At 35.9% G+C, this 19409-nt stretch overlaps 1 protein-coding gene across 1 annotated transcript in view; it reads right to left on the bottom strand.

Annotated features, from left to right (window-relative positions):
- SV2C (synaptic vesicle glycoprotein 2C) overlaps positions 1-19409 on the bottom strand; it is a 103532-nt gene that overhangs the window by 2627 nt on the left and 81496 nt on the right. The window contains exons 7-12 of the mRNA XM_054282063.1: positions 15914-16024; positions 14271-14359; positions 13752-13916; positions 10926-11059; positions 9401-9604; positions 8355-8514 (exon numbers count right to left, since the gene is read on the bottom strand). Of these exons, the coding sequence (XP_054138038.1) occupies positions 8355-8514; positions 9401-9604; positions 10926-11059; positions 13752-13916; positions 14271-14359; positions 15914-16024 (863 nt within the window). The remainder of the gene's footprint in view (positions 1-8354; positions 8515-9400; positions 9605-10925; positions 11060-13751; positions 13917-14270; positions 14360-15913; positions 16025-19409) is intronic.

Below are 19409 nucleotides of genomic sequence, written 5' to 3'. Positions count from 1 at the left end.
CCTTTTGGTGTCATGCTTCCAGGCTGTATGCCTGCGGAGTGGTAAAGGCTTCAGTCTGGCAGAGGCGACCAGGATACAGTGGCTTTCAGCACTGTCCATGCCCTGTCCGGGATACTGTGCTTCAGAACAATACCAGTCCCAGTATATTTGAGGACCCTTCATCAAAAGAATGATGACTAGGTCTAGATCCTTCTTATATATTCCTAAAATACTGTGGTTTGCTCTAAGAAACATAATTCCATCATTCTAGTTAACCCACAAAGTCAGCTCCACAATCTGAACAACACTTGGAGTGTTCCCTTTTGAAATAATGGAGGCTTTCCTTTTGAATTCTTAAATAATTTAAAAGAATGTCTGCATGTCTTAAGACATGTAATGTACTAATTAATACACCTTCAAATAGTTTTTTTCCATTATATTAAATATTAATTTTCTATTGTTGCAGGCCAAAGTCAGTTCCCTTACATAAAATACTGTAAAAGTAAATTCAGAAGAGTTGACAGTGTTCTACTGTTAGCTTTGTGTATTATGTCTTTTCTGAATCTGGGACAAAACACAAATTACTTTTTTTTTTTCTGGATGATTATATATTTATGTGCTATTAGTCTGGCAATATGTCTCTTGCACCCCCTAGCAGTATTTTAATCTCTGAAATGTCTAATATTCAGCAAAGAAATCACTGTTTTTTCTGAAGTAAGCACAATTCCTCTTTGTGTAAAGCGTGGCATCCATCCAGACAGTGCATGACACTAAGTATTGGCAGTATCAAAGGAAAAAGAGACAGGCAATTTCTACAGCAGAGTAGAATCTATCCAAATAATCTGTGGGAAAAAACAAGTACAGGAGATCTAGATATGTCTCTTACATGTTGAAAGTCTTTATTTACTTGTTTTACATATATTTGATTGAACCTGCAGTACTTTTACAAAACACATAGTGCCAAGGAAACCTAAACATGCACATCCCGGACATAACAATTTTGAAAATGACAGGTTCTTCCCTCTGGCAGCCAGGACCCCCAAGGCCTGCCAGAGAGCACATTGCTGAGAGCAGCAGATGAGGAAACTTGGGGAAGTGTTGTGTTTGGAAATTTCTGACAGAGAAACATTTGCAGCAGCTCCTTGAAAATACCCTTTTCAAAGGAGAAATGAGCAAGGTAAAACATTCCCATTCTAAGTACTCTCTTTGGAGAAATGGGTTTGAAGGAGGAGCGTGAGATACACTGAAGGAAGCAGAGAAGAGCATCCTACTGGAGTGAATTTCCAAAGCCTAGGAGAAAATAGGCAAATGTCTAGCATGGCAACATTTGTGGTCCAGGGACATATAAAGCCCAAAATATTTGGAGGAATATGACCCAGGATGTGGTGTAGCTACTGAGAAGGAAGGAGCCCAGACTGATAGATCTTGTAGGGTTCACAAATCACAGAGTGGGTAAGGTTGAAAGGGGGCACAGTGAGTCACCTCGTCCAACCTCAAAGCTCAAACAGGGTCATTTTAGACCAGCAGGTCTGTCCCCAGCCTGCACTGGTTATTCTTCCTGAGGTGCAGGACCTTGCATTTGCCTTTGTTGCATTTCAGATGGCTCTTCTCTGCCCACATCTCCAGCCTGTCAAGGTCCTTCTGAAGAGCTGCACAAAGCGTGCAGGTAGGCAGGAGATTCCTGAGGAAAGGGCTTTGTTAAAATAGACAAGCAGGTGTAAAGAGGTTAAAGATAACACAACTAGACTGGAAAACCAAGTTTATGTGATAGGATAACAAGAGATTGCAGCTATTCTGAAGAACTCAAGGAAAAGAGTCAGAATGGTTCTAATGTTAGCCTCATTTATGCACAGAAAGTACTTCTAAAGTTATGGTGGTGACTGGTTGTGATCAAAGTCTGCACATAAATATGATTTTCTTGGTTGTCAATGCTGATGTAAAATCAAACTTAACTCCAAGTAACAGTAACAGAAAAAAAAACCACAGAAAAACTAGACACCTAGTCATCAACAGCCTCAGTATATTCAGAGATACCAGAACTCCCCAAAGAATACGCAGATCCAGCTAAAACAAATTCGGATAGATACAGGCAGGAAATCTTTGGAAAAACAATAGCACGGAACACATGGGGATGTTTTACTTATGTTTAATGTTGTTTTATACTACCTTATAAAGAAAGGTAAGCTGTTTCACAGATGTTAGCTGCTTATATCAACTAGTTATGACAGTGGTCTGAATATGATTTTCTGAGCAATTTGAACCATTTCTTTTCATGTTCTGATTTCTACAGATGCCATTGTTCTTTGGATCTACTATTGATTATATAACCAACATTACTATACCAGGTTCTAAGGTAATTTTGTAGTACATACAATACTTCTTCTGTCTGAACAAAATAAAAATTTTTTTTGCACTTAAAAACCAATTCTGTTAGTAAAATGGACTTACAGAATTTTGCTGATTGTAAGGGGTTTTTATTAGTCTAATCCCATTAGTATTATCAAAATAGAAACAAATCAAAGTAAGAAAAAGTAAGCTCATTTTATTGCCCTTAGCTGTCCTGATAATTAAAAAATTAACAACCCAGAAGAAGTTGAATCTTTTAATCTTTAAGCAGACTTCATTCATGTCCTTTTGCCTAAAATAAGCATGTAATTGGCATGAACAATAAGATTTTAACAAGCTTAGAGTAAATTGTTGTTATGACCTGTACCTGAAAAGCATTGTCACTGTTTAATCCTATACCTTCATGCCCTTCAATTTTAATAATGTGTTTGAATGTGTTTGTACTTACAGTCAGAACAAGGTGTCAAACGATTATGGAGCTCTAGGTGCAGCAAATTCAGACTGCCTGCTTTTTTAGAACATCCTTCTTAGAACAGTGTTTGTGTTTAAAACTCTTGAAAATCTGTATTAATTCATGCTTTTATAACTAATTCTTCTGAGTCCAGGGAAATAAAAATAGCCAGGAAATAAATATGCTGCAAATCACACATGTGTATGACTACAGTCTCTTGCAGCATTAGTACAGTAGTCTCTGTTACAATGTTTGAGGAAAGTCCAAGAGTATCAGCAAATGATTAAAGTTAAGTGATGTATCATCTTAACATGATGAACAAATTAAGTGAAAAATCCAAAGGGAATAGCACCATTTATATGTGCTCCCATTTTCTTTGTGTTGATCCATTATTGGACAAACATTTGCACAAAAATGTCATGTTGACTTCATGAGTAATCCTCATTACTAGTGAAGGGAGACCAGTCATAAGTAGCAAGAATCCTTTGTCCAGCTAGAGAGTTCATTTAAGTCTTTCAGGCACATCAGTACGAAAATGCTGGTTAATCAATTTAGGATTGTCTTTAAAAAACCCCAGATACAGAATTTAGTATTGATAGGAGAAAAATGCAAATGTCTTTAATAAAAATGTCAGCATGAAGAGAAAGCTGGATGTTACTGAAAAGGAATTTTCCCCAATGTATTTTACTTCTGCTGTTGAGAAAGCTGTGACAAAGAAAAATGCTTAGCTTCCTTTCATCCAAGGTCCACATAAAAATGGCAAGAGTCCAAACAGTTAAAAATAGAGGGATTATCCAAGTCTTTAGATTAAAAGAGCTTGTTTCCTGATTGCCACATATGTTCCTTCTTAGACCAGATGCTTGTATTCCTACATAAAATACTTCAGATCCACTTTTCCACTGCTGATAAAGCATCTAAAAACTTCATTGTCCTGTGGCAGAGTGCTACTAAATGCGTAGCACAAATATTTGTTATCTATCTTGCCAGAGCAATTTACAAAAATGGCAAGTTACAACAAAATGTTGTTAGAATTGACAATATGTAAAGAATTAAAATGAGTATCCAAATATTCTATGGACAATTTTCCATGCCCAGATATTTTCATATTCTCTTAAAAAATTAGTACAGAACCACATATCATGTAGTTCATGGCTTGATCAATTATAGTGCTTAGTGTGCAAGTAAAAGTGTGGAATTTGCCTTCCTTCCTCGGACTACTGCAAAAGGCATAGGTGTGGCAGGTCATGCCTTAAGAACTTTAAAATTTTAGCAAAATGTAATTGAGCTATATCCACAGGATGAGAGTAGAAAATAGCTGTGAGGAAATCTACTGTAAGTCAATTACTACTATTATGACTCAAAAGAATATAAAATGTCTCTTCTTTTTCTTCTCTTCATCCACATCAATACAAACTTGGAGATAAGATACTGTGAGAATAATATTTATTGTTCTGAACATAGATCCTAAGGGTTCAAGAAGTGAAAAAATTAAAAATCATGAACTGAAGATAGACTTATTTCCTAATTATGGCCAAACCGTTATGAACTTTTTTCAGAGGCATTTAAAAAAGGGAAAACAGGATGACTTAATTTTATAGATCTCCTTGAATTCTAAGTGTTCCTGGACAAGATTCAAACCCAGATCTATAGCAGCCATAGAAAAATGATGAATTGTTGGTTATCTGATTTATTCTCTATGTGGAAGTTGATCTATTTCTATTCCACCTTCTATTTAGGTTTTAGTTATTTCTTGTATCATCTTCCTAATGAGAATCTTGGCTTATAATGCTGGTGCTTCCCAAGTTCACAAGAAGACACTTACCATTTATGTGAAAGTAAAAATTGCCTTTTAAAGTAATAAAAATGTCCTAAGGTTTTTTCTTCAGAGAGCTTAAGCTTTCTTCCAACCTGTATTTTTATTACAGGCAGAGCTGAGGAACTGTGCAGTGTTATTGCAGGCCCCTTGGGCACACACATTACAACGCAAGCTGTAATTACCTCATCACATAATATTTTTTTTCCGCATCACTCTGCCAATGCAGAGAACAAAGAGGGCTTGAGGGTAAAACATAGAGGTAGTGAAGAAAACTTAGTTTCCCTCATCTACTAGAGAAGTTGGAAGATGCACTGTGAGTAAGATTTGGAATTGCACAATGAGAACACAGTTTCATGGTTAAGAGAGTGGAGTGCTGTCAGAGGAAAGGATAAAACCCCTACTCCTGTCGCAGAATTTGCATACGATGCAAGCAAATCCCAAAAAACCAACAAAATGGTCTTTAGGCACCCATTTCATATTTTCTAGGTGCTCAGCTTAGCACATTCAGGTTTATGCTGCTGGAGTGCTAGGCACCTATGGCTGTATTGAAGTTACACTTTCAGCCCATTCCTCCTTCTAAAATGCTCAGTGACTGTAATTTTTGGTGTCACACACTCCAGCCTACAGATTTCTTCTCCTGATGGATGGCAGAGTCCATTAAGAATATAAGGTAAAGAGAGGTAAGATAAGAGACAAGAGAAAATAGAAGTTCTTTATATTCTTGAGCTGTATTAATTTACTTGCTTGTTGGAAATCACTAGCTAGTTTATATCTAGCTATCATGGGTGTCTTTTAAAGTTTGCATATTTAAAAGTTTAAAAAATGGTAGGATGTTATCAAAAGCATTATTAATTACTTCATCTAGAAGACAGAAAGACACTTATGACCAACATTAGTAACCATTTGAACCATGGAAATTATTTTCCATTTGAACACAACTTCATCATTTGCCTGAGAAGCATTTGAAATTTATACATCCTCTAATATCTATTACAGCAGTTGTACAAACCAGCTGATGTTTTATGAAGAACATGAAAGCAAAAGCTAACCTAAAATAGCATAAAATTTGGCAGTACTCATCAAGAAAGTAGGACAAACTATGTAGTTACCTCAATTCCAGGGATCAGTAAACTAAAATGTAAATATATTGACGAGTGTGAATTTATACAAAATCGAAATCTATCAAGATTTTGAAGCAACTATAGCTGATGAAGAATAAACTGAAATATGTACCCTGTGTCACATAGACTGCACATTGCCAAACTGTTTACCACACTCCTACCTGGCTAAAAGCCAGTATGATCCCTAAAAACCTAGAATACAATTTATTAAATACCTTTCATACTATACTGCATGACACCAGCAAAGCCCCTGCAGTTCAACAACTGGCTGGTCTGCAAGAGGAGGAAAAGGAGGGGCTACCCAGTCCAGCTTCTTGTGCGTGGTAGCATGAAGTGGCCTCCTTCCACCCATCTATCTTTGAGCCCAACCTCCAGCTACCCTTTGCTGCGCATTTGTGCTCATTTCACTGACAGGCTGTAAGAAAATAGTATTAAACACTGACAGAGTAAGCAAATATTTTGTGCTTAGATTCCCTTTACAGGAGAATCTGGAAGCCAGTTTCAGGACCAGATTCACTCTGGAATTTGTTTTGCTTTTGCTTTGTAGCAAAAGAGAATATCATCTAAAGTACAAAGGATTTTACATGAAAAAACAGATTAGGAACCTTCATGTTCCACATATGCTGAGAAAGGCTGTTCACCCCTACAGTTACTTGCAGAAGCTGGAAATTCCCAGGAAACTGTGGCAAGCTGTGCTGGTTATGGAGATCACAGGAGTCTGAGAAAGAAACCCAGGACTATGAGAGGCGAGCAATGCTGGTTGTTAAACTGCAGCTAGTCTGGATTAAAAAAAACCCCAATTATCAGACAAAAATTCTTGTAAGCAAGTTATTTGAGTCCCTGAATGTATTAATTTTCAAAATGTTCTACAAAATAAGAAGTAGCTTTGCCCATATACAAAAAATCTTGAATTGGTTGTTTACTCATAACCAAGCTGGCAAAAACTAGCAGTCACGATTCCATCACTATCAGAACGTCTGGGAAAAAGTCTCATCAAAAGCCTATGTCAACAATGTCTTTCCAGGCACAGGTATGTTTACCCATCAGCCTTTTTGTACTGATAATTCAAGGGGACAAGTTTTTTCTCTGATTTGTTGCAAAAAACAACTCAGCTTCAATTAAGTTTCTGTTTCTGGACAGTACTTCCTGCATACAAAAGATTTTTAAATAGAGAAAAGTTGAGTAAGAAATTGCTGTAATCCCAAAGCTAGTAGAATCTATGAAAACCAACCATTTGTAGATACAACTATAGATGCCTTAACACCTGTATAGATATATATAGATAAATATCAGTTAAATTATTTTTATGATTCCTAGTAATGATTTTTTTTTTCTATTAACAGCAATGACTTTTCCAATTATTTTTCTTTATTCCATTTTAGGAAAACATATGTGGCCATTACATTCAGCAATACCCAAAAGATGGTCATTTCTACAGGATATTTATTAAAATTATTTCATAGCATTTGGATGGTGGAAGTATTCTTGCCAGAAGAGCAATTTCCTGAGGTGCATTAAAAATACTAGCAATATTGAAGCTCAGTGCCTGGGATTCATAAATAGACTGGTATCGTTACTTGATATAATTACATCTGTGGACATCAATTTCTTGTCTGAAGAAGCACATAATTTTAAAATGACAGTGAAAGGAAAACAGGGAAGCCAGTCTACACTTTTCTATATATCTTTATGGACAACGTTAAAGAAAAGGTAACTCCTTTCAAAGAAATTACACTTGCCAGTAAGGCATCATTCATTTATAAACTGGAAATATTTTTCACCGCATTTCAAATATCCAGTGGATGACATAATATTAAGCACTGCAATAGGAGAAAGGACACGATGTCCTTTTTAAGGAATCTGGGAAATTTTACTTAAATATTTTTAGGGATTTGAGAGGGGGGAAGTATTAAAGTCATTTCAAGATAGCACAGCTTTTACATTTTTGCACTCCCCTTACAACAGAGTATGACTCAACAGTTCTTCCTTCAGTCCACTAAGTGGCGTAAGATCAGGATTAAAAAGTGCCCTATATCCAAAAAAAGCCCCATCCTATGTTATCTAGCAGCAATGCAGGATTTGAAAATTGTCCTGAGATTTCCTGCAAGAGCCCTGAAGAATCAAGAGCAGTGCCCAAGGTAATTTCTACCCACTTAGTGTACACTCCTAGTGGCCCCCCATACAAATTCACGGCAGACTGATCAGCAGCACAGCGTGGTTCAGACAGTGATTTTTATCATGATTCCCACCACTTCACAGTCAACAGACAAATGCAGCTGTATTTCTGGTTTGGACCAACTACTGCCCTTTTATACAGTTAAACTACAGGAAACTCAAAGATACTCCATTATTGTTTTCAGAAATACTAGCTGTGTTTTAAATTAGAGTAGCTGTTAGACCTTCTGCTTTCAAATGAAACTACATTTATGGTATTTTCCTGATTAGGAGATATTTCATGCAAATACATACTAAGTTGCTCAAAACCCTTCATTGTTTCCCTTTGCTTTTCATAGAACAAATTATTAATTTGGCCCTCTCAAAACACCACTAACTCCATAAGGCCCATATAAAATAATTTCTATTTGCCATTTCCGCTGGTACATAGTTTCAGTGAGTTTATGGGAGATGTAACCGCACATACCTTCTGTCTGTAGGATACAGCTCCACAGTAATAACATCTAGAGAGTTCCATGCTGAGATGGTGAGGCCATTGTAGAGGCACAGCATACCTATCATCATGGATTCGCTGGTCCCAAACCACAGGAAAAAACAGCTGATGCCAGAAAGAACCATGGAACCACCTAGGTACAAGGCAGGTGAAACAAACATGTAGTGGAGTTGTATATAAAGAATAACCTTCTTTTTGCCTTATATTTCTATGCACACAGTGTAGCTAAATAAGTGACCCAAATATTTGAGTTAAAAACCAAAGAGACCCCCTCCACTGGTAAGGCCAGACAGAAAGACAAATGCTGAAGAAAGCAGGTCACAAAAAAGATATGACTTCTCACATATATCACAAAGCATTAAGTTGGAAGCCTCTGTGAATTCCCAAAGCAAGATGCCTGAGCAAAACTACTCCCATTATTCTTTGTTCATCATCTTTTGCTATTACATGAAACATGTTCATATATTATAATAAAAATGCTGTATTTATTTTCTGGTATTTATATAGAGATATTGTCCTAGAAAATAATGAAAATGAACTACCACATAGTTATTTAAACAAATTGAAAACAGATTTCCCATTGTAGACAATCCGCAGGAGATACCTTTCAACTGTGTTCCTATGCAAAATAGATGACAGACAAAGAACAGCTGATACTTTCCAGGAGCTGCTCCACTAGCTGAGGGTCACCTGTGCACACCTTTCCTTCCTTTCAGCTGAAGCAGAGATAAACCAATGGTCATCAGTCTCCAAAATCTCATTCTAAATGCCTAGAATTTAGAATTTAGACCATGGTCTTGTAATATCTGTGGAAGAGCAACTACAGGTGGCCACAGGTCCCTTTTTTCCCTAGAGTTTCAAAACTGGGGGCTTTTAAAAATAGTATTTATGATGGCACATAAATGACAGCACATAAATGACATATCCACAGAAAGAATGTTTTTCATTTCTCTAGCCAAATTCCTTGAAAAGAGGACATGTTACTTTTGATGTTCCCTGTACCAAAGTGAAGCCCCTACCTAGCATCGTTAACCGTCCTATTCTATCCATCAGGAGAGCAGACACAATATTTCCTGGTAATACTGCCAAAGTTCCCAGGAAATTAACAAAGTAGATCCAGTAGGCACTGTAGTCATCATCAAAAGAAATCTGGCATCCTGTCCTGACGTGAAAAAATGTGCAATTTATCAATTCACTGTCAACAAATTTATACTGCTCGAGATCTGTGGAAAGAAGAAAAAGAATAATTTCACCTAATAGCCAACTCCATGTGCAACTTTTGATTAAAAACATTTCAAATTCAAGCAAATGTAATGACAACTTGGAGCTTTCACAGCTTTGCAAAAAGGGCACTTAGTTGCTGCTGGTAATTTTGATAGTTTTTATCTTACTAGAAAAATTTGCAAAGCTCTTGAAAAGGACCAACTAAAGCATGGAATTAGGAAGTTATAGTACTGTATGTTACCCTGGCTGGACTGTATTTGGTTAAGGCCTTTCAGCACCAGCTGGTCTTGCATAAAATGTGCTAGGTATCTGCAAGTTTCTATGACTCAGTCTTTCTCAGTATCAGGCCTACTATTTCCTGATGAGACTGTCAATTGTGGTCATTTTGGTTTGACTTCCTTTAAGGGAAATATTCCTGTGGAATTTAGTTTAAACTGATTTTTGTTTCTGAGAAGGCCTCATGGTCTTCAGCTTGTCCATAGATGAGTTAGTCTACATAGTTGATTCTTCTGCCAATACCATTCCAGAGAGCTATCCCTGAATTCCTTTTATTTTCCCATTCCTTTTGTCAGCCTTATAAACGTGAACCAAGAGCACCTTCCTTCCACACTGAAGTCATTGCTTGCTCTGAAACCCAGGTCTGTTACTGTTATGACTGCTGTAGTTACAGGAAAGTGGGAAGAAGTGCCCCATCTTTTCAACAAGCTTAGCTGGCCATGTTCTACTTTCAGTTATGTTTTATTAAACTGGAAAAAAATGAAGTCTTCTGTTTAAACATATGAAAATATGGATTTGTATTTTTGTCACAATACTTAGGAGATTGGGAATGAATATAGACCAGGTAATTTGGATCCTATACCCGTGCCACAGCAAGCAGAGTGAACAAAGCATTTCACCAGACCCTTTTGCTCTAAATAAAAATACAGTAGTTAAAGCTACCAGTAAAATGGGAAATGCATTTTCTTCTCTCCAGACTGAATCTCTTCAGAGATGGTTGAAATCAAAGATGAAAAATAAATCACTTATTATGTGAATAAAATAAATAATTCATTTTCCGAGGCACTATTAGGCCTGCAGTATCTCTTGTGCAGTGAGATCCATTCACTTCTCTGTTGTAACATGCTAGCTGCTTTTTATAAATTATTATTCCTATTATTATTATTATTATTATTATTAGTAGTAGTAGTAGTAGTAGTAGTAGTAGTAGTAGTAGTATACTACAAGAGGACTTCTTGTATGTCTTATTAGAAATCCAGAAATTATAAATGTAAGATGAAAACATGCAGCTGACCAATGGGCATTTGAGGCTGTTTCTCATACCTGTGTTGTAGAAGGTGGTATTCACGAAAGTACAGTTCCTGAAGTATGTGTTCAGTGAAGTGATGTCTTCAAAAACACAGTTCTTAAAAAGTGAATCTTCAAAGGTTACTGATTTAAACTTCATCATAATAAACCTGCCCAATGCAAAGAATTGCTGTCAATTTACCTTCATAGTTTTGAAATAGCAACAGATGCAGCTGTTTAGATCTAAAAAATCTCTATCCCAGTAACAATGGTTCCTTTGATGCATTTTGCAGATGTGATTAATGATTAACTCAATCTAGATACTATTGCTCAGAAGAATTAGCAAGACAAGTAACACCACGCAGTTACTGGCCCAAATTGGTAATATAATTTATTTGATAATATTTCTGTTGTTACTTGTCCTTAATCATCAATCAAAACCAATGTCATGAAATTCATGAGACAGCCTTGTAAAATCACAATTGCTAGTAATTTGACATTACATCTGGAAACAGGGAGATCATGCTTCAGCTATTCAGTCCCTTGGAATAAACAAACACTAGCTAATACCAACAAGCTGAAAATAAAGAATTTTTAAAAGAAACTTGATTTGTCAGAAGAACACACTGGTTACTGGGTTAGGCTCAAATGCAAAACACACTGGTGTTAAAAACTGTTTTCACAAATGGCTATAACATGAATAAAAAGTTACATTGCCAGTTACACAGCTAGACATCTAACTGTAAGTATGTCATTAATTCTGTGCCTATGGATGCAATTATAATTATAATTACTATGTATATAAAACATAAAAAGTTTGCTATGTACATAAAACATAAATAGGCAGCTTTTTTATTTATGAACATCCTCCTTCCTACTGACTCTCATTTAACTGAGATTTTATCAAAATAAAAATAGAAAAATCAGTGACAAATTATATTACATACAGCGACTTTCTACCCCAATGTCACTAGACTAAAACAATGCTTTTTTGAGTATGACTTTTTTAGTAAAATTCTACCAAATAACATGATCATGCTAACATAAGCAACCTCAACAAATATGTGGAATGGCATCATTATTTTTGTGATGTCTTTTATTTCACACGAAGGTGTGGAAAAAAAGGGCAGTTTTTTCTTCCAAACACAGATCCAACCTTATTCTAATCAAACCTAGTGTCACTAGCTAAGTATTATTCTTATAAGAAGAGTAATAGTAGGAATAGGAACACAAAAAATATGCTATCTACAAAGGAGTAGGAATTAAATTCTCTCATGAATAAATTTGTTGGAACCACATCTTTATGAGAAAGGAAAGAAAAAGCTAGTATTTGTCACAGTAAGTGACTTACTAACTAATGAATTCTTTTTTTGTATTGGTCAGAAGAATTGTGTTTTCAGCCCATTAGTTTTAGTCACTATATAATTTCTCATTTGTGACAGATTGATTAAAATCACGCTGGAGTTACTCATTATCATTTTTCATACAGCACTTTCCATTCTAAAATGTAGACTAGTTCCAGAAGAGAACAAAGAAAATATAGTGACTAGATTAGTCAGTTAAAACAAAAATGACAGAACTACATTTTCTATATTCTTCTGATGCACTTTTTACCTTCGTACAGGAACTATGTGACTACATTAAAATTGGTGTCACAATGATTTGAATTAAAACCCAACAGAAAAGCAATGTATTAAAAAGACAAGTATTGATGGACCTTCTCATTAAGAAAGAACATGAAGGAAACAGTGAGATTGAAGGTGAGTAGGGTATTGAAACATTTATGAAGCAAGGATATCAAATGGGTTCATATCTCCTGGAAAATGTTTTGTGAATCCCAAATAAGTCTCAGAGGCATATTAAATTTGCACATTTGAAAGAGTACATTACTGATTTACCATAAATTAATGCTAGGTTTAGTGCTTTACAAGAATATTCTGTTTAAATTGATAAACCCTCAGTTACAGACAGTTCTCTGATTTTAGGAGAACATCTACATTCTGGAAAGGAGTGGGACTTGGAAGCTATGGCTAGGTTGAAAATTAAATAACAGCTATTTTTTTCTTCAATACATAAACCTTTAACTATGTCAAAACTCAAGCACTACTACTACTACTAAATAATCACAAAATCAATTTTATTCACTTCAATATAGATTTTCGTATGGAAATAATAATTACTTATTATCATGACTTCCAGCAGACCATTCACATGGCTGGTGTGTACATTTCTTAATAGAAACCAGATATCTAAACCAGCTGTGTTTAATTTTCCCCTAAGTTATCTAGTTATTTGTGAAGTCCAGATATAGCCTTAATATATTTGCCTTTGGCTAAAAAAATCACAAAAGGCATTGCCAGGGTGGTGTTTCCCATTTCAGAGCTGTTCATGCTTTTAATTGGTTTACAGTAATGTTTAGCTTTCATTTTTCTGTGATAAGATCCTAACCTCCCAATGTTCAGTCTGTTCATAGAAGTGTCTTTCATAAAAAAAAAAAGCAGCAACAGAGACGAAAGTACATCTTTGCCCAGCCCCCTACAATATACTGCATATGTTGGATCTGAAAACTTTTGAATCCCACTGTGAAAGGAAGTAAAACTGATGTAGGCTTTTTGGTCTGTTTTGCAGGAAGACGAGGAAGCTGGGTTTGCATGGTGGATCCTCACACAGGAACCACAAGGGCATGTACATTTCTTCCCATGCTCATGAGTCATAAGAAATTTAGAACAGAAATAAATATTCACTAAAAGGTAACAAAACCATCTATCATTACCTCATGGAAAAAAACGGGTTACTAGGATGAGCTTTAAAACATGCATCTGTTTATTCCAACTAAGCCAAGATATTAGGAAACCTCTAGACCTGTCATTGATGTATTCTCCATTGCTGTGAATCTGATTTTCCAGTGTGAAGTTGAAGACGAAATGTGAGACCTCCTCGTTGTGGAAATGTTTCACTCGGGATGCATACTCATCTGACTGCAGATGTTTAATGACATCAGGAAACCAGACAGATAAGCCATAGTAGCTGTGGAAAACCAGAAAAACTTCAGGCACCAATCTCACTCATTCAGAAATCTGTGCAAGGTGTGAATGAGCAGCTCCCTTGGACACTTATGTTACTGAGCTGTTGCTCCATCAGAATAAAATCCTCCATAATACAGAATTATTGAAAGATGCTGACTCCAGAAGATGTCAGTTTTTCAAAGAAGGTATTCATGGTGAGTCAGGTTTGCAACCAAGAACAGACTAAATGACAAACACAGCATTTTGTGGCAAGATCCTGAATAAAAATGATGATTATAGTGTCAGAAATTTACATGCAGATGATTTTTCTGTCTGTCAAGACTATAAAAAATGGTTTAATCTCAACCACTCTTACCCAAAAGACAGGGTGAACCACACAGCAGTAAGTTTGATTGTATTATCCTTCACTGGGTAGTTGAAGCATCTCATAAATGTCAACCAAATCTGTAAATCATTATGAAACACATTTATTTACATATCTTCATTTATTTTGAACAGTTTTCTTAAAGGCTAGAAGATATCTGATTCTTATTTGCTTGCTTCTTCAGGGCATGAGAGAGAGCAAATCAGCTCTCTGGCCACACTTCTTTTAACGCAGCCCAGGATGTGATTTGCTTTCTCAGCTGCAAGAACATACTGTAGTCTCATATAATTTTTTTTTGTAACCAGTGTGGACTATGTGCAAAAATTCAACCTTATTCTGATCACCTCAAACTTTCTTCATCTCTAGACAGCTTCATTTTACTTTTTCAAATAAACCAGGGATTATCTCAGAAATGTTTTCTTCTCACTTCCCAGTATTAGACAAACGATATTCCATGATTAGTGATACAATCACAGTTTGATATATTGTAACCTACTAGGGCTAGAAATTGATGCCTGCACTATATGAGGAAAATGTGGGAGTACCACAGGGTCAAAGACAGTGCAGTGGAACTGACTGAGAATGGTGTTCTCATCTCTCTCCCTCCTTGAGGAGAGGAGAGGAGAGGAGAGGAGAGGAGAGGAGAGGAGAGGAGAGGAGAGGCAGTCTGTTTTCAAAGGCCCCAATATATATCATGCAGGGATGACTCTGACCCAGGGTCTAGTCTAGTGATATAGGAAAGGATGTGATCCAACCAAGCTCCTTGAAAGCTGGTTTAGTAATATAATGGCCAAATATTATTTTAGTCTTCAAATGCTCCATTTTTGGCCAGTAATTGTAAAAGTAGGAAGGTTTTGGAATTTTTTCTTTTCCCTGGGGAAAATGTGACTTTTCCTAACAAAGTAATTTTGTGACAAACCTTGGTTAACACTTCATCATAGTTCTAGAGAGCTTGAAATGACAGATTTTTAATAGCTGTGAAAAGTTTTGAACTTTTAAAAGATTAATTAATGAGGACTGTTTCAATTTTTGTTGCAAGGCTCAAAGACACTATGTAATTTTGGTTTTACAGAAAAATTAACAAAAGGATAAGAAGCACGGTCCCAGCAAGCTTGTATTAAAATCTGAAATAGCTCTAGAATATTTTTCTGGTAAAACACCTGAAATACCTAAAAAATACATGCAGACACAATGCCTTACAAAGGCATTACGTACACAGTTTATTAATGAATAATTTTTATTTTTTATAATTTTTAACTAATGTAGCTGCCTTGTTTTCCTCCTGATAATTTTTCATCTACTCATGTCTCACCTCCTTCCATACACATATATTGATCCACATTCTCAATACATAGTTATTTTGTGCTGTTCATGAATATCACCATGTAATTATTGGCCATCACTTCTGTGAGGACCCATGCAACATTTTCCTCCTCTGAAGCTGGGATAAAGCTCTATGATTCACCTGCATTTTTTCTGGGTCAGGAGACCAAAACCTTACACTGGTTCCTGATTCCCTTAGATGCATGGAAAATGTAGCATTGCAGCTATCAACAGCAGGAGCTCAGCAAATCCAATTTCTGGAAGTTAATTAAAAAGGTAATTACAGAATGAACAGAGATGTTCTTACTTACACCATACAGCTCTGTGCGGATTCTAACGAAACACCTCCTGTACCAAGTTCCAGTATCGCTCTCAATTTCTATGAGCTCATCTATCTGTTTAGGTGTTTTGATTCTGGTAACCTAGAAATAAAAACAGAACAAAAATCATGAACTGCCTACAGAGAAGTATTGGTGGGGTTTATTACATCCCATCTACTAAAAATGAGCAGATACTCAACCTGTGTCTACACTAGACATATTTTAGATTTATGAAGGAATATTAACACATTGTAATACCAAAATCTTTATGGATGTAACAGTTTCAGAAAACTATGTTCAAGGCATGCAGGAAATACATTTCCTCTGGTTACAATAAGATGTTGCTGTCATATTCTTCTAGAGAGTTGTTGCACATACCCCCAATGCCACAAAAGATAAAACATTAATTTCATCCACCAGTTAGCCATGCCCAGAATTTGCCTTCAAATTGCTTCTGACTTGCTATCACAACATTGTTGGAAGGAATTTGATTAAAGACTCAATGATGAAAACAGAAGTATTCAAAATGTCATGAATTTGTAGTTGGACAACTTTTTATTATTTTGTTATTTTTTCTAGTGTTAAACAGAAAACTTAATGAAGAGAGAAGAAGTTAGGTAAAATTATCTGGAACCATGCATATTATTGCTGTTATGAACAATCATCTACTTATCTAAAGTGAAATGAGATAAAGAGACATCAGGGGAAAAATACTGAAAATGACCAGTGATGGAGAATGTAATGCATCCTACAAAGCTAATTTTTAATTTTACTGTCTTGTGTAGCAGAACCAGGATGTGGTTCTGCGACACAAGAGACTAAAAGTGGAAAAAAAAAAAGAAGCCAAAGGAAAAAAAAATAATTAAAGAAAAAAGGAAAAGTAAAAGGCAGAACCACGGTCTTTCCAGACACAGGACCTGACAAACATACTAATGTATGGTTTTTGTTTTAGTTTCTGCTCTGGTCCCAGCTTCATAATGATATCACAAAAGGCAGTGTATTCATCCACAATTTATTTTAAAAGAAGATGAGTCGAGAACAGAAAGAAAATTAATAAAATAGGGAAAGGGACTTACACAGAAGGAAGGAGAGAGCAAGAGACTGCATGTTTGGTGTTTGGCTGCAATTTCAGAAGTTAGACATAGTTTCTGTTTCTCCTTAACAGAATGAGGGCAACTGCTGCCCCCACCTCTAATGTATCACAATGGATTACAGGACATCAGGGAATACCAATATTGATGATAAAGGTCAAGTTTTGAGCCCACTGCTTTTACAGATGTATGCTGTTTGAGATGCAACAGCAGCCTCATCCCATGAACAAGAACACAGAAAAGCCCACTAAGCAGTTTGAGGTATAACTACCCTCATTTCTGAAGTACTTCAGCTCGCTGTTTTGCCAGATCATGACTTTATCAAAAGCCTGTAAACTTCTTGTAATGCCTCTTCCAATAATCATGTCCACATCACTGCACTCATCTCAAGCTTTTCTTAAACTGCTTTCAGGAAATATGTTATGCAACAGACTGAGTCAAATCCTCAAAAATTATCTGGTATCTCCTACCCTTACATACCACTCCTCTGGGCAGAAAAGGAATGCCTTTTGAATCTCACTCTTGTGGGCTTGGGGACGGCATTTTCACTGTACTGGGCACCTGACTCAATTGGAGCTGTGGGATTGAGGGAAACATATGTGTCCTGGGACCACTGTATGGGGCTGGGAAAAAAAGTTCCCTGGCCTTGGTGGGTCTTTAACATATGAAAAGTCCTATCGAGTCAGGATAATAGTCCATCTGGAACATGCAAATTCAGCATGTCAGTGTATGAAGAATGAAAAAACACCCAAACCCAGAAAAGAAAACCTATTTTAATGAAAAAGATGCTTCTGTTTAAAAGCAATGATTAGAAATATGCCATGTTTTAAATTATAAAAAAACAAGACTTGTTGCAAAGAGAAATATTTGCAAGAAAAGGAATCAATACATGGTAATTGAGGAGTGGATAAAATTTTGATTTTAAGGATGCATTTTGATTTTTTTTTTTTTTAACTTAAATATTTAAACCAAGAGATTTAATGAATAGCTATTTTAAAAACCCAGGAAGATAATAAAGCATGTACATAAACGTCTAACTTTGGTAGTTCTGTGATTGAAGATACTATCAAATTATTGATTTCTGTTAGTGTCACTGCTTTCAGGACAAATTCTTCATGGTATGAAGATCTACCCTCTAAATTAATTCAGGAACCAGAATATTCCATTTTGGATTAACTCTAAACTCAACTACTTGTCATTTGATGCCATCTCTTTCTAAAGACATAATGATAATCCCCTCAATAACGTGAGTAACAAGAATAAATGTAACTTGTGGGAAAAAAAGCTTCAAGAAAAAGATTAAACCAATATAATACAGGAAAATGTATAAAAGAAAATTGCACTAAAAGTATAGGTGAAATGGAGAAAAAGTTACATTGTCTATAGAGTCAGAAAACCTACCATCAAAGTGTGTCTGATGTAACTAACAACATTAAGTGGAGGAAAGTAGTAAAACATAAATCATAGAACGGCACTGGATAAGCAAATGAGGAGTATAGAAAGCATGTGAATAAATTAGTGAGACAAAATGTCACAATATTGAGGACTAACAGAAAAAAAACCTAAAAAGATTTGTCAAAAAATTATGCATAAGATCTTTGCTTTTTGGGTTTTATGAGATGAAGTGCTGATGTTGTTCAAAAAGAAGAGAATAATGCATTTTCTAATCAATTTAATGCAAGCTAAAAATAGGGACTTCTATATATGTCTAACCTTGACACACAGAGCAGTATTTCTAATCTCAACTTGATATATGGAGTAGAGTTTTCCTAATGCTCAAGGCAGAAGCTGGAAAAATTAATGGCTGGCCAATTTACAAAAGTGACTGTAGATAAAGTGTCTGAGCGTCACATTTTAACAACCATAGAGACAAAGGCTTGTTAGATCACAAGAGCTGGAAACAACAAGCATGTGCCCTGCTTTGTTCTTGACAGCTGCTTTGGGACGTGATTACAATTACGTCAAAGTGACGTGAGAGGTTTATCCTTTCCCCCACATTTTCTCCTAGCACATTTCTGTTCTTCTTCCATGTGCTTAAACCAATACTAAAGGGGGACAGGGTCAGCACTATGGCTGACTGTGAAATCAGTCAATGAATACCAATAGTAGCAGAAAAAAACCAAACCCTGGAGTCACCAGGAGCAGGCATATTCTGTCTGAAAGCTGCTCAGATCAGCAAGAGCCAATTGTGAAATTACACTGTAGCTGTATGGTGCTAGGCAAATCCCTTTACTCATAAATTAAATCAGAAGATAAAATATTAGATTAGGTGGGATTAGGGGTAGGTCACCAGTGTGCCAACAAATGTGGATTTAACATGGTAAATGTGCTAACTAGCTTTCTTTCAAGTTAAATATAGGAATTCTTGAGCTTCTTTGTGGAAAGGTTTAAATGGA

This window comes from Melozone crissalis, unplaced genomic scaffold, assembly GCF_028551555.1.
Source record: "Melozone crissalis strain CALT ecotype California unplaced genomic scaffold, PUWL_Pcris_2 ptg000005l_1, whole genome shotgun sequence".
Lineage (NCBI taxonomy): Eukaryota > Metazoa > Chordata > Aves > Passeriformes > Passerellidae > Melozone > Melozone crissalis.
Note: the sequence above shows the minus strand (reverse complement) of the source record. Positions and strands in the feature narration are given on the sequence as shown.